Source organism: Calypte anna, chromosome 1, assembly GCF_003957555.1.
Source record: "Calypte anna isolate BGI_N300 chromosome 1, bCalAnn1_v1.p, whole genome shotgun sequence".
NCBI classification, from domain to species: domain Eukaryota; kingdom Metazoa; phylum Chordata; class Aves; order Apodiformes; family Trochilidae; genus Calypte; species Calypte anna.
Genome location: NC_044244.1, coordinates 816031 through 841559, shown reverse-complemented (window position 1 = coordinate 841559; position 25529 = coordinate 816031). Strand labels below are relative to the sequence as shown.

The window sequence follows — 25529 nt, the reverse complement described above, 5'->3', positions numbered from 1 at the left end:
AAAGGACTTTCTAAGGATTTTCCTTGCTCCCACTTCTCATTCCCATCTTCCCTCTCCCTGATTTCCTTCAAAACCTCTTTTGGAGCCATTTTCATCCCCTTTCCACCCCAACTTTTTTACCTTATCTGGTTTTTCTTGGCACACTTCCCTTTTCAAGCCCCATAGTGCAGGAGTGACTTAGAGCAGCCTTGGAAAAAAAGTTGAATTCATGCAATTTAAACTGTTATTTTTTTTCTTCTTCTTTATATTAGCTCTTTTTTTTTCCTTTTTCCCTCAAGTACTTGGAAAGGAAAAATTCTTGGTAACTTAAGGAGTGATTCTCTCTTTTCTTTCCTCCTCAAAGGGAGGGCAAATAAAAACTGGAGCTCACCCTTTCAGAACAGGAGTCAAAACACCCAAGGAGGTTGCAGGGTGACAACAGATGTGATCTTGCTCATCCCCAAAGGAACTTGGGGCTTTCTGCTTTGGAGGTTAAAATATAAATTGATCTCTTTGCCCTCCAGACTCTCAGAAAGGTTTTTCTTAAAGAGAAACTGCTGGTCAAAGCTTGCTCCATCACCTGGGCTTTGGCAGTGCTGCATTTCTATCCTTGGAGATCATTCCTTCATTTTCTAAAATTCCTATTCCCCCAATTTTACTTTTTTTTCAAGTCATAACTGACCCCAGAACAAACCTTTTTGCTGTGTCTGTGTTGCAGACTCAGCTTGGGGGGGCTGAAATCTCACAGCTCACAAATCCCCCACCAGCAATAAATTAATTGAAATTAAATAAAAATTAAAAAACCAGAGCCTGAGCCCAGGTTTTCCTGTGTTTCTTGATGGAATATTTAGATTTTTAACAGCTACAAGAGCACAGCTGCTGTAAAGTTTATTCTGCATCCTCATTTAATTCATCAGCTGCTTTGGGACCTCTTCTTGATGGGATGCTGTTGGGAAGTGTTTCATTGGGATATTTTCTCTTGGATATATCCAGAAAGAGTTTGGGCTTTGAGAAACTCTGCCTGAGGCCTCAAAGCAGGGTTTGCTTTAAAACCCACACTGGTTGAGGACCTGAAGATCTTTCTAGAAGAACAGGGGAGAACACACAGAGATTTTCCTCCTCTGCAGCCACCACCTCTCCCTCTCCTTAAGAGTGTGTAAGAAATCCAAGTAACTCTTCAGCACAAGAAGAGAATTTTGACCTCCTCAGCCTCATTTTTCCCCAGCCTTTGCTTTCAGCAGTTGCTCAAGATTTCTTTTGTGATGTTTTTTTTTCTTTCCCCCCTCTGCTGCAAATAAAATAAAAAGCTTCTGTTCCTCTTGCCTAAGGGTGATTTCACTTGCAGGAAGATCCATTGGGAGTTGCCTGGCTCCCAGCAGAAGCCAGGGAGCTGGTTTGCTCCGTGGAGACCTGGAACAAAGCTGGGGATGCCCTGAGTTAATATTTGCCCCTTTTTTTTTTTGTTTTCTCCCTCCAGGTTTCCCTCTGGGGTCAGCAGAGTCCCTTTTGCAGAGAGCAGTTGCAGTGCTGCAGAGCTCCTACCTGCACTCCACATCTCAGGGTGGTTTTCAGTACAGCAAAGCAGTCCTGGTGGAAAATGCTCTTTTCCTAAGTGAGGTAAGGAGGAGGAGGGTGTTGCTGGCAGCCCAGGAAAGGGTGGAGTTTTCTTTGGGAGCTGCAGACATCTCTAAATGCTGCTTTATTGGCAGGGCTGTGCAGCACGTGGCTGCCTGGAGAGCCCCATTTGCTTTTCCTGACTGAAGGGAGCCTTTTCTTTGCTTTCTTGTACTTTTTTCCCCCCCAAGTCTGCTCAGGAACAAAAGGTTCATTCAGGCAATGTTGCTAAACAGTCAGCAGCAATTCCTGGAGGTGGCCTTCCAGGCAGGTTGAAAGGCTGCTTTGCTACCTAACAGGAGGGGTTTAATGTTCATTTTATTGCTGCAGATGCACTGCAAGGCAGGTTTCCATGTGCTCTTTCTTTTCTCTGCTCTCACACCTCTGCACTTGTGCCAGTGTTAACCCCATTTTCCTTTCTTCTGCTGACTGGAATGTGTAAAGAGCCACTTTTAAAATGCCTTCATCCCATAGGAATGGGAATCTCCTCTGGGGGACTGGAGGTGACCATTCTGGTTGTTGTCATGAATTAAATAAGAGCTCAGATATTTTGTCTGCTTAAATCTGGGAGGGTCACTGTGGAGCTGGATTAAAGCCTGAGAAAGCAGCTATCAAGTCATTCCTTCAGTTTGCCAAAATAAGCAAAAGCAGGGATGAGGTTGTCACTCCTATCTTCTAACCCTGTTTAAAAAAATCCCATCCTTCTAGAATTTCTTTTATTAAAGGCCCCAAAACTTCATGGATTCAGATGCAGCTCTCCCTGCTCCCATGATGTTCCCTGGCTGCTCTGAGATCCTGCTGTGCTTTAATTACCAGGCAAAAAAAATGGGAATAATGTTTTATTTGGCTGCAGCCAAACCCTCTGAGCTGTAGCTGCATGATAGCACCTGCCCTCCAATTGAATATTTTGGACTTTTCTGGTCAGTGGAGAGAAAAAAAGAGAAAAAAAGAGAGGTTCCTCCAAGCATTTTCTCCATGGCTGAGGTGATTTGCCTTCTGCTGGCCACAGTTGGCTCCTAAAGGTGATGCTGCAGCAGCCCACAAGCTGCTCACAGCCAGGGAAGTGTGGCAGCTGGGACAAGGTGGGATAAAAGTGGACTTGGGGTGACCCCAGAGTGACCCTGTGGGGTTGGATGTGACTTCTGCCCCTTGGAGGAGCATCAAAATGTTCTGCTGGAGCAAAAGTCAGAGAGGGAGATGCATGAGGACCTTGTGGGGGGAGATTTGAGAACCTGCTCTGAGATCCCGCTGTGCTTTAATTACCAGGCACCAAAAAAATGGGAATAATGTTTTATTTGGCTGCAGCCAAACCCTCTGAGCTGTAGCTGCATGATAGCACCTGCCCTCCAATTGAATATTTTGGACTTTCCTGGTCAGTGGAGAGAAAAAAAGAGAAAAAAGAGAGGTTCCTCCAAGCATTTTCTCCATGGCTGAGGTGATTTGCCTTCTGCTGGCCACAGTTGGCTCCTAAAGGTGATGCTGCACCAGCCCACAAGCTGCTCACAGCCAGTGAAGTGTGGCAGCTGGGACAAGGTGGGATAAAAGTGGACTTGGGGTGACCCCAGTGTGACCCTGAGGGGTTGGATGTGACTTCTGCCCCTTGGAGGAGAATCAAAGTGTTCTGGTGGGGAAACAGTCAGAGAGGGAGATGCATGAGGACCTTGTGGGAGATTTGGGGGAGGGGATGGGGCTGCCACCTACCCCATCCTGAAGGCCTGGGGGACACACTGCCTGTCCCTTGCACCCCTCTACCCCCCACAAAGGGACTAAACCAAAATGTTGTTTTGTCTTCTGCAGCTCAGAGCTTTTGCCCAAGCAAAGGAAGCTGCTGGGTACAGCCAGGAGGAGCTGGAGGAGACCTTTGGATTTCTCCTGTTTGATAATGAAGAAGAGGTAACCTCAAATGTTTCTTCAGCTTACAAAGTTTGATGCCAAGTGCTTGTCTTCTGGTCCCCCCCCAAAGCCCAGATGATCTGGACTCTTATTCCCATTATTATTACCATTATTATTATAATCCAGGTCCTTCCTGGGAGGTTTCAGTGATGGATCTTCTTTTGCTTCTCTCTCTTTGACATTTGGCTGCCTCCTTTGCCCTCTGCAGGGAGACTGGAGGAGTATCCCTTTATCCCACTGGATTTATGGTCAAGCAGATGAAACCTTGGCTGGAATCAGGGAGTGGTTTGGGTTGGAAAGGACCTTAAAGATCATCCAATCCCAACCCCCTGCAGGGACACCTCTCACTAGGCCAGCCTCATCCATTGCTCCCAGCCTCATCCATCCTGACCTTCAACACTTCCACGCACACTGAAAAAGATGTCTTGGTGACAGTGGTTTTGGCCAAATCCCCTTGGTTTTAACACCTGGGAGAGACAGCTATTGGGAGAGAAGTTATTCCTGCCCATTTTCCACAAAGTTGCTTTTTTATTATTTTTCTTTTTGTGAGAAGAATTTGTCCTCCCAAGGATGTTCAGGGAATTTAGTGGGAACTCATGATGCTCCTGGGGAGATTCCAGTTGAACACCAGAGGAAAATTTTTCCCTCTGAGGACAGTCAGACACTGGAATGGCCTCCCAGGGTGGATTCCCCCACTTTGGGAAGTTGGAAGTCTCAGCTCAGTGGGTGCTGGGACATCTCAGCTCAACAATAACATGAGAAGGGTTGGAGCAGCTGATCCTGGATGTCCCTTCCCAGCTGGAATTCTCTGATTTAATTTTGCCATGCTCAAGAACACTGGAGATGATTTTATCCAGGATGATTTTTGAAGGCACTTTCATAGAATCATAGAACTGGCTGGGTTGGAAGGGACCTCAGAGCTCATCAAGTCCAACCCATGATCCACTCCCACTGCAGTTCCCAGCCCATGGCACTCAGTGCCACATCCAGGCTCTTTGGAAAGATCTCCAGACACGGAGAATCCACTACTTCCCTGGGCAGCCCATTCCAATGCCTGATCACCCTCTCCAGAAAGAAATTCTTTCTCATCTCCAACCTAAACCTCCCCTGGCACAACTTGAGACCCTGCCCTCTTGTCTTGCTGAGAGTTGCCTGGGAAAAGAGCCCAACCCCCCCCTGACTCCAACCTCCTTTCAGGGAGTTGGAGAGAGTGATGAGGTCTCCCCTGAGCCTCCTCTTCTCCAGCCTCAACACCCCCAGCTCCCTCAGCCTCTCCTCAGAGGATCTGTGCTCCAGTCCCTTCACCAGCCCAGTTGCCTCCTTTGGACCTGCTCCAGCACCTCAATCTCCTTCCTGAGCTGAGGGGCCCAGAACTGGACACAGGACTCAAGCTGTGGCCTCATCAGAGCTGAGCACAGGGGCAGAATCCCTTCCCTGGACCTGCTGGCCACGCTGTTCCTGAGCCAGCCCAGGATGCCATTGGCCTTCTTGGCCACCTGGACACACTGCTGGCTCCTGTTCAGCTTCCTGGCAATCCAGACTCCCAGGTCCCTTTCTGCCACTCTGTGCCCAGCCTGGAGCTCCCCATGGGGTTGTTGTGGCCAAAGTGCAGGACCCGGCCCTTGGAATGTTGAACCTCATCCCGTTGGGATCAGCCCAACAAGCCCAACTTTATTTCTGTTCAGCTTGGACTGAGCTCCAGCAAAACAAACCACTTCCACTCTCACTCAGGGTGCAGAAATTGTCCCTTTTCATTTGAGCTCTCAGGAATTCAGTGCTCTCTGAACTCCTTGTCCAGTCACTAGGGAGCTCTCCAGAGGGCAGTTGGACCTCATTTAACACAGACATCTAAAATCCTCTGGCTAAATGACTCTGGAGGTACCTCTCCCTCAATTGTTCAGAGAAGAAGCCTGGCTGGTGAGTTTCAGCTGGACTTTTGCCTTTTAGGAGGCAGAAATTTGGTGAGATGAGTGCCCCATGTTGCTTATAAAAGGCTTGGGTGCATTTTTCCTCCTTTTATTGCAATATTTCCTTTTTTTTTCCTCACCCCTAATAACTCCAAACTGCTCCTTTTGTCACTCTTTGCTCAGCACACATTTGGTCTTTGCAGACTTTGGATGAATTTACTCTGGGCAGGAATTGAATCAAAGCCAGGGAGATATTCCCAAGGCAGGGATTGTGCCTGTGGAGGAGGGAGCACAGAGCAGCAAAATGTCCTTTTGTATTTATTTTTCCACCAGTTGCCCCTGCAGGTAAAGTGCAAAGTCCAACCTTGCCCTGGCAGTGGTTTCTGGAGAGGTTGGATTTTTTCCAGCTTTTTTTAAGCTTTTCCTTCCACAGAAGGTTTTGTAACCACTCAAGTATTTGGTGAAACAACAACTTTACTTTCCCTTGCTTCTCCTCACAGACATTGTGCTGAGTTTCCTTCATACCCTGAGTGGTTTTGGGGGGGCTATAACCACCTGTAATTACCCTGCAGCACCTCTTTGCCTCTTGCAAGCTACTTTGCCAACCCTTGTGCTGCAGATTTCTGTAGTTTTGTCCCTTGAGCTTTGAAAAGAGCTGATAAAAGAGGCTCTCTCTCTCCTTTTGAAGGCACAAGAGGTGTGTCAGAGTGGCCTCCGAGTCAACAGCAGCTCCCTTGCCACCCTTGGTGACCCAGCAAAAGGTAAGATTGCCAGTCAGAGGACCAAGAGACCTTTTGGTTTGACAACAGAAGCAAAAAGCTCCTGGCACTGCCTTGATATTCCCTGCAAAGATCCACAGAGCTGTGTCTCTTCCATAGGCAAACTGCTTTTGTTGGGATCCTTCTGTGCCCTCAGCCAGATGAGGATGGGATCCATCCCTCAGGGAATGTTCTTGTCCCTTCTCCTCTCCATTCCAGGCTTTTCCTCCACCTTTTGTCACCAAAATACCTTTTTGGCAGGGTTCCCTGCAGGGTGCTGCTCAGCTGAACTCCTGGCACTGCCTTGATATTCCCTGCAAAGATTCACAGAACTGTGTCTCTTCCATGGGGAAGCTGCTTTTCTTGGGATCAAGCAAGCAGCAGTGTTTTCCTTCTGTGCCCTCAACCAGATCAGGATGGGATCCATCCCTCAGGGAATGTTCTTGTTCCTTCTCCTCTCCATTCCAGGCTTTTCCTCCACCTTTTGTCACCAAAGTACCTTTTGGGCAGATTTCCCTGAAGGGTTTTCCTCAGCCAAACCCCTGGCACAGCCTTGATATTCCCTGCAAAGATCCACAGAGCTGTGTCTCTTCCATAGGGAAACTGCTTTTCCTTCTGTGCCCTCAACCAGATGAGGAAGGGATCATCCCTCAGGGAATGTTCCTGTTCCTTCTCCTCTCCATTCCAGGCTTTTCCTCCACCTTTTGTCACCAAAGTACCTTTTTGGCAGCTTTCCCTGTAGGATTTTCCTCAGCTAAACCCCTGGCACAGCCTTGATATTCCCTGCAAAGATCCACAGAGCTGTGTCTCTCCATGGGGAAACTGCTTTTGTTGGGATCCTTCTGTGCCCTCAGCCAGATGAGGATGGGATCCATCCTCTAGGGAATGTTCTTGTTTTTTCTCCTCACCATTCCAGGCTTTTTCTCCCCTGTTAATGACCACCTTTTGTCACCAAAATACCTTTTTGGCAGCTTTCCCTGCAGGGTTTTCCTCAGCCAAACCCCTGGCACAGCCTTGATATTCCCTGCAAAGATTCACAGAGCTGTGTCTCTTCCATGGGGAAGCTGCTTTTGTTGGGATCCTTCTGTGCCCTCAACCAGATGAGGATGGGATCCATCCCCCAAGGAATGTTCTTGTTCCTTCTCCTCTCCATTCCAGGCTTTTCCTCCACCTTTTGTCACCAAAGTACCTTTTGGGCAGCTTTCCCTGCAGTTTTCCTCAGCTAAACTCCTGGCACAGCCTTGATATTCCCTGCAAAGATCCACAGAGCTGTGTCTCTTCCATAGGGAAACTGCTTTTCCTTCTGTGCCCTCAACCAGATGAGGAAGGGATCATCCCTCAGGGAATGTTCTTGTTCCTTCTCCTCTCCATTCCAGGCTTTTCCTCCACCTTTTGTCACCAAAGTACCTTTTTGGCAGCTTTCCCTGTAGGATTTTCCTCAGCTAAACCCCTGGCACAGCCTTGATATTCCCTGCAAAGATCCACAGAGCTGTGTCTCTTCCATGGGGAAACTGCTTTTGTTGGGATCCTTCTGTGCCCTCAGCCAGATGAGGATGGGATCCATCCTCTAGGGAATGTTCTTGTTTTTTCTCCTCACCATTCCAGGCTTTTTCTCCCTTGTTAATAATCACCTTTTGTCACCAAAATACCTTTTTGGCAGCTTTCCCTGCAGTGTTCTGCTCAGCTAAACTCCTGGCACAGCCTTGATATTCCCTGCAAAGATTCACAGAGCTGTGTCTCTTCCGTGGGGAAGCTGCTTTTCTTGGGATCCTTCTGTGCCCTCAACCAGATGAGGATGGGATCATCCCCCAGGGAATGTTCTTGTCCCTTCTCCTCTCCATACCAGGCTTTTCCTCCCCTGTTAATAATCACCTTTTGTCACCAAAGTACCTTTTTGGCAGCTTTCCCTGCAGGCTTTGCTCTCCCTTTGCTGAGCTGTTGCCAGGAGGCTTGTTAAGGACCAGAGCAGATGGTGAGGTGTCCAAACCCTTTTTGCAGCCTCTGCTTCTTCCTTGCCCAAAGGTTTTTGGGGCCTCAAGAACAGAGCTTTCTGCCTGAAGCACAGCATCTCCCAGTGCTCAGCCTGCAAGTCCCTGCAGGCCAGGACACCTCATTCTTAAGCAATCCAGGGCAGTGACTGCAAAACCCAGCAAGAACTGGTTATTTATCTGGGATCTTAGTCCTGATGGGCTTGGGGTGAATATTATGGTGTGGCTCTTTGTAGCTCTGCCCTCTTTCCTTTCTCATCTGCCCATTTTGCCTCTAAATGTAAAGCAGGAGTGAAGAGCCAACCCCCCCAAGACCCCAGTAAACCCAGATGGAACAGATGGGTCAGAATGGACCTTGCCAACCCCCCCCCAGACCCCAATAAACCCAGATGGAACAAATGGTTCAGAAGGGACCTTGCCCCAGGGTAGAAGGTCCACCTTGGCATCTCAGAAGTTCCACAAAGAACCCAGGAAGGGGCTTGGGTGGTGTCTGTGCCCTTCCATGGAGCTTCTCTTGTGCTCTTGCAGTCTCTGTTCCCCACCTCTAAACACCCACATGGCATTTGTGTGACTCCAAACTGGACAAAGCAGCTGCTGCCCCCCTGGAAGCCCTTCACTAGATCTTCTTGAGAGAGAGAAGCCCTCAGGGTTGGTTTTTTTTAAACAAAAATGGTGTAAGCTTTGCAACTTCACACAGGAAAAAAAAAAAATCCTTTCCTAGAGCATGAAACATGAAACTGTTCCATAACAAAAAAATAAAAAGGAAAAAAAAAAAAGAATTTCACCCTATTTTATGGCAGCAAGTGCCACTCTGGTTTGCAGTCCTCTTGTTTTTAGTTTGGTTTTGGGCAATCAGCTTCCCTTAGCAGTTGATTCACATTATCTTGCATTGCTTTCTTTTATTTTTTTTTCCACAGGGGTTTATATTTCCAAGTATGCAGATTGTCTTCATCCCAGCCCTTGGTATCATGGCCAATCAGGCTATATTGTCATTTGCAAGCTAATTAAGGTAAAAAGCAATTTATTTCTTTTTTTTTTTTAATGCTTTTCAGAAGCTGCTGTAGATTGCCAGCAGGTTTTAAGGAGACACTGCTGCCCATAACTGTGCTGGGGTGTAAAACCAGCTCTGTTCTGAGCTTGTGGGGGCTTTTTTAATTATGGGATGTGCTAGAAAGTAAGAGATCCAACTGCAGGGGAGCAGAGGACCTTCCCTTTTCCACCTCGGAGATCAGGAATTCCCCAGGGTCACCTTCTCTGGTCTCTCAGGTGTTTTGGGGCCCTGAGGTGGCTGAGACCACAGCCCCATTCTGTTCCCCCATGGGGATGTTGTATGTGGCCCCTTTTGTCCCCTCCCTGGTGGCACCAAACCCACACTGCTCCTTTTGCTCTCCTGAGCAGCTCAGCTTTGTCTGCTCTGCCAAACTCAGCCCAGTTCAGGTCCTTATTTTTGGAAGGACACAATTCCACAGAACCCCTTCACTGTGGTGGGGAGCCTGGGGCTGCCAGGAAAGCTGTCCTAGGGAAAAGGAGGATTCAAGGGTCTTCTGAAGTCCTGGAATCACCAGAAGGTTTGGGTTGGAAGGGACCTTAAAGGTGATCCCAACCCCGTGCATGGGCAGGGACACTTCCCACCAGCCCAGGGTGCTCCAAGCCCCATCCAACCTGACCTGAGACACTGCCAGGGATGGGGCAGCCACAGCTTCTCAAGGAAACCTGGGCACCCAGGGGCTCAGCACCCTCACCCCAAAGAATTTCTCCCTCCCTCCCTCCCCAAGAAATAGAATCCTGGAATGGGTTGGCTTGGAAGAGAACTGAAAGCTCAGCTCATTCCAACCCCCCTGCCATGGGCAGGGACACCTCCCTCCCAGATTGCTCCAAGCCCCATCCAACCTGGCTTTGAACACTGCCAGGGATGGGGCAGAGACTCTTTTCCTGGGCAACCTGGTTCTAAAGCTCAGCACCCTCACCCCAAACAATTTCTCCCTCCCTGCCTGCCCAAGATCTCCTCTCCATCTCCCCTCTCCCAGCTGGAAACCCTTCCCCCTCGGAGGGTCCCATCCCTCCAGGCCCTTGTCCCAAGTCCCTCCCCAGCTTTCCTGGAGCCCCTTCAGGCACTGGAAGGTGCTCTAAGGTCTCCCCATTGCAGCCTTCTCTTCTCCAGCCTCAACACCCCCAACTCTCTCAGCCTGGCTCCAGAGCAGAGCTGCTCCAGCCCTCCCAGCAGCTCCAGGGCCTCCTCTGCACTGGCTCCAACAGCTCCGTGTCCTTCTGCTGCTGGGGACCCCAGAGCTGGACACAGCACTGCAGGTCCAGAGTCTGCAAAAAAAAAGTCTCTGCAAACAATTATATGTATTCTTTTTCTGTTTTTATTTTTTTGTTTGTTTGTTTTGGTTGGATTTTCTGTGCCAGGGGAAGGTCAAGGTGGTCTCTGAGAACTTCACCCCCAGCCATCCCTGCCCCTCTCCAGGCTACGACTGCCACATCGCTGCAAGCAGCCCCCTGCCAGCACAGAGCAGCTGCAGCCAGGCCTTCCAGCAGAGCCAGGTAGGTTTCACCTGCAAGGGAACACAGGTCTGACCCAGGTGCTTCCCTCAGTCCTCATCTTGGGTTTGTTTTTTGCTTTTTTTCCTCCTTTTTACCCCCAGTATTACATCTACGAAGTGTCGGGCACCAGCGCTGCCGAGCGGCCCAGGCAGATCTGCCCCTACATCATCATCTCCTGCCTGTACCTGGAGCCAAAGGCAATGCCTGTCTTGGCAAGAGAGAGCCTGTAAGCAACTTGTCATTCCCAAATTACCCACTTCCTGTTTTTTCCTTTTTCCCCATTGCTAAATATTCCTCTTTTTCTCCCCCTTTTTTTTTTTTTTTATTTTTTTCTAGACTGGACCTGAATGACAAAGGTAGGAGCATCACAGGGTTGGGTTTGTTTCTAAAAATGTCCTCTTCTCTGTTTACCCTCCTCCTGGGCTTTCTCTGAACCTTTCTCCCTTTTCCCTGTAGCTCTGTACTGTCCATGGAGGGGACAGCTCTCCATCCAGGGACAGTTTTTGTGCAACATTGCCCTGAGGACCCCATACAGCTCCACCATTCCAGCCCAGCTGTAAGTTGCCCCCTTCCCTTCTTCTCTGTGTGCAATTTGTAGAGTCTGAAGAGACACCTTGGATGTCTTGAGTGTCTGCAAGCCACTTCTGTCTCTCCTGCCCCATCCTTTCAGTCATCAGCATCTTTTTTTTTTGCATCTTGCCACCCTCAGTGTCAGAAAAGTGGTGGTGCAGCAACTTCAAGATGAGGAGATAAGGTCAGCAGCTGGAAGCAGCTGTATTTTGTCATCTCTTTTTGGGATGTTTATTCCAAATCAATTCTTCCTGCTTGGGTTTTCTTTCCTTATGATTTCCTGCTGGTGCAGGTACCACCAGGCAGTTGAGTTCCCAGATCAGCACAATGGTAATTAAAGCTTTGAGGTAATTAGCATTGGAAAAAAAAAATAAAAAGAAGATATTTAACACCTTTAGAAGTCAGAGGCACCAACAGGCAGCAATTATTTTGAAGCAGCCAGTGACACAGCCACCAATATCTGTGTTTGGAGGTGTTTACAAACAGGATCCTCAAGTTAGTGAAGTGCAAAGCAAGCTGCACCTTCTCCAGAGCTGCTTGCTCTGGTTTCCTGTGGACAGGGCAGTCAGGACTCTTTGCTGTGCTTAATTCTGAGAGCTTTTTATGCTTGTGATCTCACCATCTGCTGCTTTATCCCCACAGGCCTCCCAACCTGGACATTAAGCATGTCATGGGGTTGTCTGACTTGAAAAAAAAGCTCCCAGAAGCTGCATTTGGAAAAAGGAATTACACTGAGCATGAAGGTGAGTGAAAACCCCACCAGTGTGATGGGTGCCTTCTGCTTGTGCTGTGCCAGAGGAGTTGCCACAGGTGGAAGACTCTGGAAGGTCCCTGGAACACTGGGTCCTGTCTGGAAGGGTGGCTGATTATTTCCACAGGATGTTTTCCTGTCTGCTGCTTGTGTGGTCTTCTGGTGTGATATAATCCTGTTCCTTCCTCATTCCTGTTTTCTCTTCAGCCCATTTCTGGGACAGGACAGAGAGGAAGACCCTGTTCTGGGACCTGGGTTTCCAGTCTTGGAGTATTGGATGGGGCTTGGAGCACCCTGGGCTGGTGGGAGGTGTCCCTGCCCATGCAGGGGGTTGGGACTGGATGAGCTTTGGGGTCCCTTCCAACCCAAACCATTCCATGATTCTATGACAAATGGTTTTGGGGTCTATCTCCAACTGAGCTATAAAAGCCCCAAGTGCTGTTCCAGGGAGTGTTTCAGAGCTGCACAAACCAGGGGCATTTGGATCTCCTTGCATCCAGTGTCCATCAGGATGCCCAAAAGAGAAGAGAAAAATGAAGAGAAAAAAAGAGAAAAGAAAAGAAAAAAAAGTGAAAATAGAAAAAAGAGAGAAAAGAGAAGAAACAGAAAAAAGAAGGGAAGGGAAGAGAAAAGGAGAAGAGGGTGCTGAGCCCCTGGGTGCCCAGGTTGCCCCCAGAAGCTGTGGCTGCCCCATCCCTGGCAGTGTCTCAGGTCAGGTTGGATGGGCCTTGGAGCACCCTGGGCTGGTGGGAGGTGTCCCTGCCCATGCAGGGGGTTGGAACTGGATGAGCTTTGAGGTCCCTTCCAACCCAAACCAGTTTGGGATTCTATGATTCTGTGACACTTTTTGTTACTGGTTTCCACTTGGACATCAACCAGTTGTCTACAACTCTTTGGATGTGACCTTCCAGCCAGCACCAGCCTGGGTTGGTTTGTCCTCCTCAGGAGAGCAATTCCAGCTGGTTCCCCAGATCCATAAAGCCAGGGGCTCCCAGGCAGCCTGCCCACAGCTTCCCTGGAATTAGGGATGAAGTTGAGGAGGTGAGGAGAGCTGGCAGGGTCCCCCACAGACCCTCCAACCCCAACCTACAGAAGGAACAGAGCCAGGCCTAGGTCCAACCTTTTGGAAAACTGTGGTTTCCCCATCCCTGGCAGTGTCTCAGGTCAGGTTGGATGGGGCTTGGAGCACCCTGGGCTGGTGGGAGGTGTCCCTGCCCATGCAGGGGGTTGGGACTGGATGATCCTTAAGGTCTCTCCCAACCCAAACCATTCCACAATTCCGTCAGCTTCAAAGGAGGCAAATGCAGGAGGACCTGGATGTTTTAAATGCTCCAGCTTTGTGAGGACATCACCTCAACAGCAAGATTGGGTTTGAGTTGGTCTCTAAAATGCACTCAACCCAGGAGGTAAAAAAAAACCAAAACAATGGGATATTTTTTTTCCTCCATGCCAAACAGTTGCAGCCCCGTGGCAGAACTCCCTTGTTCTGAGGGGGAGTTTGAAAGGAAGGATTTTGATTGAAGAGCTGAGGCACCAACACTGTCAGCACACACCCATGTGTGAGACTGAGCCAAGTACCTCCAGCTCCTGAAACAGTTGGACATTAGGGAGAAATTATTTGGGGTGAGGGTGCTGAGCCCCTGGCACAGGTTTCCCAAGGAAGTTGTGGCTGCCCCATCCCTGGAGGTGTTAAATTCCAGGTTGGATGGGGCTTGGAGCACCCTGGGCTGGTGGGAGGTGTCCCTGCCCATGGCAGGAGGGTTGGAACTGGATGAGCTTTAAAAGTCCTTTCCAACCCAACCCATTCCAAGATTCTGTGATAAGCTGCACATGGAGATCTCCAGCTGTGATTTGCAGAAGCTCCAGGTGCATTTCCATGTCATTTTGCACCCAAATCAGTGTCAGGTGCTGCAGTGTGGCCTCCTGTCTGTGTCAGCCCTGCAGAACCATGTTTTGAGGCTCTCTCTGAGCAGGCTGACAGCCTGGGTTGGGGGCTGAGCATTCAGCTCAGGGTGCAGATGAACACAAGGAGAGTGCCAGAGGCCAGGGAAGAGACAGGAGAAGTAGAGGAGACCACAGCCTCACTTGATGAAGTTGCCTCAGTCTTTAGATCAGCTGCTGAGAGAGAGGAAATCCTTGAACAGGAGAATTTTTCTGGGAATTTCAGAGTGTTTAGATGGGTCCCTAAGGTCTTCCCTCAGTTCAGCTCCTTTGGGGATCAGGATGCTCCACAGCAGGGGGGAAAATTGCATCTTGGAATGGGATGTTTCCCTCTGGAGGGCTCTGTCCTTGTTCAAGCAAACATCAGTGGTTGCATTGCTACAGAGATAAGATAAGAAGCATCTCCTGTGAGCCATGGGCTGAAGAGGAAACTCACTGCCAAATAAATGCATAAAAACAGCTTAGAAAACATTGATTAATGTTGTTTGTTTTTTTTTTTAATGGGTGCTTCCAGTGATTGCACCCAGGGAAGAACTTGTTTGTTCAGACTTTGTTCAAGAAGCACAGCTTTTCACCATCAGATTCTCTCTCTTTTGTCCCCAGTTTGCTTTCAGGGTGTTTACCTCAGCCTCTATGAAGTAGAAATATCAAATAAGGATCAACATAAAATGGATCACTTAGTGGAAAGTCTGAAGGAAAAGGACTTGGTAAGTATTTTAAAACTTTGTCTTGGGTGGGAGAAAGTTTCCTTTTAAATCATTTCTTGAAACTTTCAGTAGCATTATTCCCAGTTTCTGACCTAATGTAAAATGGAATGAATTTCCCTGCTTTTAAGTATTATTTTCCTACTCTGTTACTCTCAAAAAACAGTTTACTCTTTCTGTATGTAAACTGCTGACTGGAGATTACTCACTGTGAGCTGGGAACTGATTTCTGGGATGAGCCTGTCCTGCTGAGCAGAAGGAATTACCTCAACCTCTTCTTGGGCTTTATTTATGCCAGATGAGATTATTTTATTGTCATTATTAATGATTTCCCCCCCTTGATTATCAAGCAGCGTGGTGGGCAGGGACTTGGAAGGGAATTCTGCAAATGAAGGAAGCAGAAGGGAAGTGGCCCAGTGCCAGAATGACAATTGCTAAGCAAAAGGTGTAAGCTGTGAGGGGACTGATGTCCCCTGATGAGTTCCTTGGGACTGAAAACTGAAAAAACAACCCCCCCTTCTCTAAGTCCTCAGAGTTGAGCTGCTGAAACCTCCTGGGGGGTCTGAAGAGGGTGAGATTCATCTTTTTTTTATTTTATTTTAATAGATCCCTGGAGATCTATTATCAAATGAAGCTTTGTTGTTTTGTTGTGGTTTTTTTCCCCAGCACACTGTGTTCTTTTTGTTCTCAGTGTGATTGTCCCTTGTGACTCCCAGGGGATGGACCTCACCCCTCTGGAGCACAGCACCCACCTCTCCACTGGGATTTGGGATTTGGGGTTGGGTTTGGCTTCACTGCTGTTTCCTCACAGCTGATGCTTCCTGTAGATTCAGGGTTTGTGACTCATGGCTTGCTGGGCACATCCTGACCTCACTCCCAGTTGGAAGCATCCCATGAGCTGCTTGGAAGTGCTGTTGCACTTCCCAGTTGATGCCCCCATCCCTGGAAGTGTCTCAGGTCAGGTTGGATGGGGCTTGGAGCACCCTGGGCTGGTGGGAGGTGTCCCTGCCCATGCAGGGGGTTGGGACTGGATGAGCTTTGAGGTCCCTTCCAACCCAAACCATTCTGGGATTCTATTTCTTGGGGAGGGAGGGAGAAATTCTTTGGGGTGAGGGTGCTGAGCCCCTGGTTGCCCAGGTTGCCCCCCGAAGCTGTGGCTGCCCCATCCCTGGCAGTGTCTCAGGTCAGGTTGGATGGGGCTTGGAGCCCCCTGGGCTGGTGGGAGGTGTCCCTGCCCATGCAGGGGGTTGGATCTTGATGGTCCTTAAGGATCCAACCCAAACCATGCTGTGATTCTCTGATTCCCAACCATAACATTCCAGACCAAGGGTTTGCTGAGGAATCCTTGTCAGAAAAACACTTGGACTCCCTAAAGTCTTGATGAAACTGCTTTTTGTTGGTAAGATGAGAGGAAAGAAAGGAAAAAAGGGGACACCAAACCAATCTTGATCTCCCTTCACATCCAGGCAGCCCTGAACAATGCAGCATCAGTTGGATCTCTGCTTCAGGCCCAGATTTATCCATGCTGCAGCTCATCTGGAGGTTCCCAGCATCTGGATCCAGGAGCTGAGCTCAATTCCATGAGATTTAACAAGGCTCAAGGTGCCCTGGGGCACAACCACCCCATGCAGAGCTCCAGGCTTAGGGCAGAGCAGCTGGAAAGGGCCCAGCAGAGAAAGATCTGAGGGTGTTGGTCACCAGTGGGTGAACAGGAGCCACCAGTGTGGCAAGAAAGCCACCACCATCCTGGCTTCTATCAGCACTGGTGTGGCCAGCAGGAGCAGGGCAGGAATCATCCCCCTGTGCTCAGAACCTCCAGTCCTGGGGTCAGTTCTGGGCCCCTCATGACAAGAAGGACATGGAGGGGTTGGAGTGTGTGCAGAGAAAGGCAGTGGAGACACCAAAAAGCCCACAAAAAACCCATCTTATGCTCTTTAGAGATGCAGGAATCCTGCAGCCTGACAATCTGGGTGTGAGGGGTTTCTCTGGGAACAGGAGGAACATTTCCCAGCTGCTTCCCAAGTCTGCAAGTAAGAGGTGAATTGAGGTTAAATGCAGGGGCTGCTTCTGCCCTGAGGAAAAACTGCTTGAGTCTTGTCCCTCAGAATCTCCCTTCTACAGCAACATTCCAGGTTTGGGGAAGAGTGACTGGAAAGCTGCCTGGTGGAAAAAAGGGCCTGGAGGTGTTGGTCAAAAAGGGGCTGAATGTGAGGCAGAGTGTGGCCAGGTGGCCAAGGTGGCCACCAGCATCCTGACTAGGATGGGCTGGGATCAGCAGTGGGGTGGGCAGCAGGAGCAGGGCAGGGATTGTCCCCCTGTGCTGGGCACTGGGGAGGCTGCACCCCCAATCCTGGGGTCAGTTCTGGAGACCTGAGGAGCAGAGGGAGATTGAGGGGCTGGAGAGTGTCCAGAGAAGGGAATGGAGCTGGGGAAGGGGTTGGAGAGCAAGGAAAAGGGGATGGAGAGTATGGAGGAGGGGCTGGAGAAGATGGAGAAGGGTCTGGAGAGCAAGGAGAAGGGGTTGGAGAAAAAGGAGAAGGTTCTATAGAAGATGGAGAAGGGGCTGGGGAAGATGGGGAAGGGTCTGGAGAGCAAGGAGAAGGGGATGGAGATCTTCTGAGGATGGGCTGAGGGAGCTGAGGAGGCTGAGAGGAGACCTGACTCTCTGCAACCCCCTGAGAGGAGGTTGGAGCCAGGGGGGTGTTGGTCTCCCTAGGAAGATGTGATAAAACAAGAGGAAATGGCCTCAAGTTGCTCCAGGGGAGGTTTAGATTGGATATGAGGAACAATTTCTCCCTGGAAAGGGTTGTCAGGGCCTGGCCCAGTGGTGGAGTCCTCATCCCTGGAGGGGTTTCAAAGCCTGGGTATGTGCAACAAGTTCTTCTCCAAAAGGGTTTTCAGGGCCTGGCCCAGGCTGCCCAGGGCAGGGCTGGAGTCCCCATCATCCCTGGAGGGGTTTCAGAGCCCTGGGGATGTGGGGATGAGGGACATGGGGTGGGGGTGGCCTTGGTAGTGCTTGGGGAAGGGACTCAGTGATCTTATAGGGTTTTTTTCCACCCAAAAAATTCCAGAACTTCTGTGGTCTGAAGGGACACAAGCTTCTCTCTGCTGTCTCTTTTTCTTCCTTCTCCCCAGTAAAAAAATCTTTAGATCAGTACCTCAGAGTCTTGGTGGGAGCTGTGCTGATCATCTCTTCTGGTGCATTCCACCAGATTTGCAGCCACTGAGGGTTAAAAATCCTGGATCCTGCCTGAGTTGGGCTCATAAGAAGGGTTTGGGAGAGGTGGGATGGTTGAGTTTTGGCCATGAGGAGCTGGAATTAAAGTCATCAGGACCATTTCCCTGGACTTCCCCACCCTCCTGTATCTACCAGGCTGGATTAAGATCCATATTTCAGTGAGGCAAACAGCCACAGCCCCTTTTTGGGGTTCTTTTTCCCTCCTTTTAGCTGCTGCTTCACTATGGGGGAATTCCCAGGAGTGGGAACCCTCCATCTCCTTTCCCTTGCAGTGGTGTAACCACACTTAGTGCAGAGCCTGACTGGGTGCTGGGTGGTGTGTCAGGTAGCTGCTGCTTTATTTATTGCTTTTATTTCTCTTTTTGAGGTTTGATTTCTCCTCCTCCCCAGCCTAAAAATCCAACCCGTGGGTGAGAAGCCACAGCCATTTCCTTCAGCTGGGTTGGAAGAGCTTTTTTGATACCTTCTGCTCTGCTGGCTGGAAAAAACCAAAAGCAAGGAGCTACTGAACTGAGTAGTGAACATGACACTGAAATGGGTCAGGATTTCCAAAAATTGTCCTGGAAAAATGAAGCTTTGGGCATTGCTCCAGTCTGGAAGGGTTGAGCAGTGAAGTTTCACAGAGTGTGGGGTCATCCAGTTTCCTCTGAACTTTCCTGAAAAGTTGTGTCTGCCTGGAAGAAAGAGATCCAAATGGGTTTCCCCATGAAGGGAAAGGCAGCCCAAGCCCAGCTTTGTGCTGAGGCATCAAGCAACACCCAAACACAAGGAAAACCTCCAAAAACCTCCCCATCATTGGAGACGTGAGGTCATCCAGCTCTCAGACAGAGCTGTGGGCAGGCTCTGAGACACAGCAATTAGTTTTTTTCCATGTATTCATTGCTCCTGATGCTGCATGGCCTGAACTTCAGTCAGGCTGGAACAGTCTCTTGTGTTTTGGCAGATGTTGGTGTCCAGATTTGGTTTTCCTTGCTGGGAAAACCCTCCCTTTGGACTGCAGGAAGGAATTCCTGGCTGAGCTGCCCAGGAGCTTTTGAACTGAAATCATTAGCCTTGTTTATTAATTACAATGAGTGTGGCTAAACATATTTATTTTATATATATATATTTTTTTTTTAAAGCAACAGATGGGAGGAATTTGAGAGCAGAATAACAACAGAAATGAAAGACTTCTTTTTTTATTTTTAGTTACAGGTCCCAGTTGACCCAAGTGGTGTGGATCAAACAGTGTCCTCCTCAATAGGGGTGGTGTTGGCACAGGTTCAGCAGCAATCAGGGCTTGCTGATAGTCACCCTGAGCAGTATGAAGTGTGCTGAGGAGGAAAAGGAGTGGCTGCTCTAACTTTGTGTGTGTTTGTTGTAGGCAATCATCAAATATATACAAGATCAAGGAGTCCTTATCCTCCTCACCTCCTCTGCCTTGGCACGAGATGATGGTAAGACCTGGCTGCATGGAAACCAGGGGCTGGGCTGCTCTGTTTGTGGGCAACCTCACCCTAAACCAAACCTGATGCTTTCTTTCCTAGGGTTTGACCCCAAGGAGCCTCTCAGCCTCCTGGCCCTGTTCCTGTTCACCTCATCCCGGTCACTGTGCCTGAGAGGTAGGGAAATCCCTTCCCAAGCTACAGATGTGTTTTGGGTGTGGGATTCTCACCAGAAAGTCCTCCCAGACCCCTTCCTCTTGAGGTGTTGTTACCCCTTCCTCTTTTCCTCTTGAGGTTGTTGTTACCCCATCCCTGGCAGTGTCTCAGGTCAGGTTGGATGGGGCTTGGAGCACCCTGGGCTGGTGGGAGGTGTCCCTGCCCATGCAGGGGGTTGGGACTGGATGAGCTTTGGGGTCCCTTCCAACCCAAACCATTCCATGATTCTATGACAATATGTTTTTTGAGTCTATCTCCAACTGAGCTATAAAAGCCCCAAGTGCTGTTCCAGGGAGTGTTTCAGAGCTGCACAAACCAGGGGCATTTGGATCTCCTTGCATCCAGTGTCCATCAGGATGCCCAAAGATGGGAGAACTTCAGTCCTTCCATCAGCTGATTGAACTGACCCACTTGGGGGGTTCTGACCCTGCAGAAGGGGACAGGGCTGAAAGGACCCAGATGACAGAAACCTGACCCAAGCAGAGCCCTCACACAGATTATCCTGGGGATAAATTTCCCAGGATTGCTGTGGCTGCCCCATCCCTGGCAGTGTCTCAGGTCAGGTTGGATGGGGCTTGGAGCCCCCTGGGCTGTTGGGAGGTGTCCCTGCCCATGCAGGGGGTTGGAACTGGATGAGCTTTGAGGTCCCTTCCAACCCAAACCATTCCATGCTGAGCTGATTTCTCTGCTCAGAACCACCTACAGCTTTAGGGTGTTAAAAAGAGGAGAAAACACTCTCCACTCTCTAGCTGTGCTGCATTTCAAGCTGAGCTAAACCAGGTCCCTGTGTCTCTCCCCTTCACTGCACACCCTGGGCCCTTTGCAAGAAGTTGGTGGGTGTGAAAGAAAAATGAATTTTTCACCCTCTCAGACAGTTTTCAGCAGCAAGCACTCCAGGAACTCCCAGAATAGGTGTCTTGACTCTTGCAGAGCCAGGAGCTTCTATTCCTCAAGTTGCTCTTGGAGCTCTGCTCAGGGTGTGAAAGGACACATGGCACTTGCTGGACCCTGCATGGAGCTGATGGGATTTGCTGAGCCAGCAGGAGAACAGCCTGCCCTAAAACAAGTAATAAAATATATAAATGAATTGTTTTCTGCTGAATTAACAAGTAAAATGAGCTCCAGGAAGGGTCACTGCTGGTGTGAGCAGGAGGAGGAGAGGTGGGAAAGGGTTTTATTGGTCCTCAAAGAGCCACCAGTCAGTGGCTTCTCTTCTGTGGGATCTGTAAAGGCAGAATAAAAAGGAAAGGGGAACCATGAGGGGTGGGCAGGGCAGGGCAGGCATGAGCACATTTTGCTGCTCTCAAGGTGAGTCACAGCTCTGGGACAACCCTCTGCTTGTAGCCCCCAAAAGTTGCTTCTTTTCATGCAGAGTGAACACAGAGGAACTGGACAAGAGAAAATAAGGAATTGCACAGCTTGAACCACCAGGTTTCAAGTCAGACATTAGGAGAAAATCCTTTCCTGTGAGGGTGGTGAGTCCCTGCCCAGCCAGGGGTCTGGGACTGGATGATCTTTGAGGTTCTTTCCAACCTAAACCACTCTGGGATTTTGAAATGAGAATGAGGTTCAAGCTCTGTTGTCTCAGGTGCTCTCCCTGTCCGTGGGTTTTGTGCTGCAGAAATGTTCAGGCTGGGATTTCCCCTCGTGGACAGAAAAGTCCTTGCTCTGCTCCACCCTGCCCAGCTTCATCCACACACACCTCACTCCACCAAAAGTCCCATTTCTGGCCTTGCAGATCCCCAGAGCAACACAGACAGAGCCCTTTTTGCTCTTGCCTGACTCCTGGCTTGCTTCTTGTTGAGCCATCCCAGGACCAAGCCAAGAAGCTCTGTGTGAGTTCCTGAGTGTTTCAAACTCCTCCTCCAGGTGAGTGAGGGTTGGCACTGCCAACCAAGCTGCCCAGGACCTTCTCTTTACTCTTCCCCCAGAAGTTCAAATCAAGCTGAACATGGTTTGCTTGGTCCCTTTTGGTGCTGAACCTCCCTCCAGCTGGGAACTTTTCAAGGGTCTGCAGGGCTCCTAAGTTGGGTGATGCCTTCACTCAGGCAGCTCAGGAGGTGGCTGTGGTGCTGTGGCAACTCTTCTGCCTTCTTTCCTGCTCTTAGGAGAGAGACAGAATCTCCTCCAGGACCAGTCTGAATACAGCCCTCAATACAGGAAGGACATGGAGCTGATGGAGTGGGTCCAGAGGAGGACCAGGAAAATGCTCAGGGAGCTGGAACAGCTTCTCCTACAAAGCCAGGAAGGAGCTGGGGTTGTTCAACCTGGAGAAGGCTCCAGGAGTGACCTTGTGGTGTCTGAAGGGGCTACAGGAAGGGTGGAGAGGGACTGTGTGCAAGGGCCTGGAGGGATAGGGTGAGGGGAAATGGGTTTAAATTAGAGAAGAGCAGATTTAGAGTGGATGTCAGGAACAAGTTCTTTACCTTGAGAGTGGGGGAACAAAACCAGGTTGCCCAGGGAGGTGGTTGAGGCCTCATCCCTGGAGATATCCAAGGCTTGAGGAGACTCTGAGCATCCTGATCTGGTTGGGGGTGTCCCTGCTGACTGCAGGGGTTGGACTGGGTGACCTTGAGAGGTCCCTTCCAAATGATTCTCTGCTTCATGAAGACACTATAAACCCTTGTAAAGAGACAAGGATCTGAAAAGCTCAAGGAAGAGGTGACAAGATCCCTGCCTGCCTGTGAGGCACTGAGGACTTGGCTCAGCCAAATGCCCAGCACTTTATTGGCTTAAGAGCAAAACAAGGCAGAAACCTGGCAGAGCAGCTGTAAAGGAGATCCCTGCATGAGTCCTCCACACTCCTGCAGGAGGACAAGGGCAGGCTGCAGTCTAAATGTGTTTAAATTAGAGAAGAGCAGATTTAGAGTGGATGTCAGGAACAAGTTCTTTACCATGAGGGTGGGGAAAGAAAACCAGGTTGCCCAGGGAGGTGGTTGAGGCCTCAGCCCTGGAGATATCCAAGGATTGAGGAGGCTCTGAGCACCCTGATCTGGTTGGAGGTGTCCCTGCTTCCTGCAGGGGGTTGGATGAGATGACTTTTGGAGGTCCCTTCCAACCCCAAATGTTCTATGATCTCATGAAGATCCCAAGTGCCAGGTCACCCCTAGGAGCAGTCAGTTGTTGCTGTGATGCCTGAAGGAAAAGTGAAGGAGGAAAACAAATGGAAACCAAGCTGGAGGTGGGAAGTGGCCACCCAGATACTGAGATCCTTCTGACCAACAGGCAGAAAATACCCCCCCAGGGCAAAGGATTTGACTGTGAGCACCCTGAGGGAGAGGGAACCATGGCAGGAAGGTATTTATCCTGAAGAGGGTTATTGTGGAAGAAGGTGATGGAGACAGGAGAGGACACCAGGAATAAGGAGCATCCCAGAGCCAAAATGGTGCAAGCAGGTCCAAAGGAGGCAACCAGGCTGGTGATGGGACTGGAGCACAGATCCTATGAGGAGAGGCTGAGGGAGCTGGGGGTGTTGAGGCTGGAGAAGAGGAGGCTCAGGGGAGACCTCATCACTCTCTGCAACTCCCTGAAAGGAGGTTGGAGCCAGGGGGGGTTGGTCTCTTTTCCCAGGCAACTCTCAGCAAGACAAGAGGGCAGGGTCTCAAGTTGTGCCAGGGGAGGTTTAGGTTGGAGATGAGAAAGAATTTCTTTCTGGAGAGGGTGATCAGGCATTGGAATGGGCTGCCCAGGGAAGTAGTGGATTCTCCGTGTCTGGAGCTATTTCCAAAGAGCCTGGATGTGGCACTGAGTGCCATGGGCTGGGAACTGCAGTGGGAGTGGATCAAGGGTTGGACTTGATGATCTCTGAGGTCCCTTCCAACCCAGCCAATTCTGTGATTCTATGATAAGCAGCTGCCTGGTAGGAAGGTTTGGGGCTGTGGCAAATGTGGCTTGTGGTTGATGTTGCTGCTAAAGGCTGGGAGCTGGAGAGCAGCTGGGAGGGAGGTGCAGAGGCAGGGGGTGAGGTGGTGTTGAGGGAACTCTGTGTGTTGGGCTCTGCCACCATCTGAACCTTGGTGCCTTCCAGATGTTTCCTCTCTGGTGCTCTCCTGTTCTACCTCCAGCAGTGACATTGCCCCAGCCAGCCCTGAGCGTCCTCTGGATCCCAAACATCTTCTCAGTGGGGTTAAAAACCCCTTTTTTTTTTTTTTTTTGATGGAGATGAGCTGAGCTGTGCAGGGATTTGGGGTGGGAAGGGGGTGGTGTGATGAACCAAAAGAGAAAGGAAGGGTGCAGGGAGAGGATGTAAAGAGGGTGAAGAACATTTTGACTCAAAGCATGAATAATGTTTCCTGTTTCAAAACAACCTGGTCCTCTGGAGATGTGCCACAACATTCCTGTAGAGCCAGGAGCTGGGAAACCAACTGATGGGGATGCCTGGGCTTGTTGTGAACAACCAGCAGCACTGCCAGTGGGAGAGGAAAATCCCACGGGTGGGCGGGGAAGAGAAAGCTCCTCCTTTGCTTTGCTGAGAAGAGAGGTGATGGGGAAGGGTGCTGAGGGCCTGACTTGTGAGCTCCATGGATCACACTAGCTCTCCAGGTATCTCCAGACACTGAGGGCTGTGCCAAGCAGAACCTTCTTCCATGGTGACATCTGCAAGGGTGGACACCTCTGGACATCACCTCTGCCATGAGGAGGGGCTGAGGAGCTGGGATTGTTCAGCCTGGAGAAGACTCCAGGAGGACCTCAGAGCTCCTCACAGCCCAACAGCACCAGGACTGCAGCTGCTGGGGTTTCATTTCACAGCTGCTGCTCCAAACCATCTCCTTTTTTCTGCTCCTCCTACTGAAAGCATCTTGTAACTCCTCAGCATGGCCAAGCTGGGTACAGAGTGGGTTGAGAGCAGCCCTGAAGAGAAGGATTTGGTTGGGGGTGTTGGTTGGTGAGAAGCTAAACGGGAGCCAGCAGTGTGCTCCTGGAGCTCAGAAATCCAACCCTGTCCTGGGATGCATCCAGAGGAGCATGGCCAGCAGATCAGGAGAGGGGATTCCCAGCCTCTGCTCTGCTCTTGGGAGACCCCCACCTCCAATCCTGCATCCAGGGCTGGTGTCCCCAGCAGAAGAAGGACATGGATCTGTTGGGATGAGTCCAGAGGAGGCCACAAAGATGATCCAGGGGCTGGAGCAGCTCTGCCAGGAGGAGAGGCTGAGGAGCTGGGATTGTGCAGACTCCAGGGGGACCTTAGAGCTGCCCCCCAATCCCTGAAGGGAACCTCCAGGAAGGCTGCAGAGGGACTTTTCAGAAGAGTGTCCAGTGCTAGGAGAAGGGGAAATGTTTTGAAAGTGCAGGAGAAGAGGTTCAGCCTGGATCTGAGGAAGAAGTTCTTCAGGAGGAGGGTGCTGAGACTCTGGAACAGATTGCCACAACAGAGAAGTTGTGGCTGCCCCCTCCCTGGAGGTGTTCAAGGCCAGGTTGGATGAGGCTTGGAGCAACCTGGGCTGGATGAGAGGTGTCCCTGGGCATGGAGCTTGGAGGAGATGAGCTCTGACCTCCCTTCCCACCTCAACCATTCTGGGATTCTGTTTTGAATCCCAGAATTCTTCTGGTTGGGGACCTTCAGGATCACACAGGGATCTTTGTGGAGCTAAAATTTGTTCACACCATGTGCAGGATGGGGTAGGGTGTGAGTCCTGCTGAAAGGAGGAACACCAAGAGTTCTCAGTAGGGTCAGCTTTAGGAAATCACCCAAGGGCTTTATATTCTTTATTTATATGGCCTCCACATCTGCTTGGGGAACTTGGTGTTCCCAATCCTGCTCTTGTCTGTCCATCCATGCTGCCAGGAGCTGGAGATGGAACTGCTGGAGCTTGGAGCTGAGCAAGAGACATAGATAACTCAGATGATGTGAGAAGGGGGTAGTCTAAAACACCCTGCATGGACAACTCTACATTTAAACAGGTTTTAAAACCACCACCACCCCCCCCCATGTGTTTTCAGAGCTCTTGACTGTCCTAAATATTGGATTTATCAGGAATTGCTGGAGTGGAGGGTCTCACACC

The 25529-nt window shown here is 50.0% G+C and overlaps 1 protein-coding gene across 3 annotated transcripts in view; it reads left to right on the top strand.

Moving 5' to 3' along the window:
* The window catches only part of TASOR2 (transcription activation suppressor family member 2), a 61040-nt gene that overhangs the window by 10866 nt on the left and 24645 nt on the right, over positions 1-25529 (top strand). For all 3 annotated transcript variants that reach the window (XM_030469513.1, XM_030469514.1, XM_030469512.1), the window contains exons 2-13: positions 1457-1596; positions 3391-3486; positions 6082-6154; positions 9057-9148; positions 10549-10683; positions 10785-10909; positions 11020-11039; positions 11140-11239; positions 11896-11996; positions 14549-14652; positions 19251-19323; positions 19414-19488. In XM_030469513.1, coding sequence (XP_030325373.1) covers positions 1457-1596; positions 3391-3486; positions 6082-6154; positions 9057-9148; positions 10549-10683; positions 10785-10909; positions 11020-11039; positions 11140-11239; positions 11896-11996; positions 14549-14652; positions 19251-19323; positions 19414-19488 — 1134 coding nt within the window. The remainder of the gene's footprint in view (positions 1-1456; positions 1597-3390; positions 3487-6081; positions 6155-9056; positions 9149-10548; positions 10684-10784; positions 10910-11019; positions 11040-11139; positions 11240-11895; positions 11997-14548; positions 14653-19250; positions 19324-19413; positions 19489-25529) is intronic.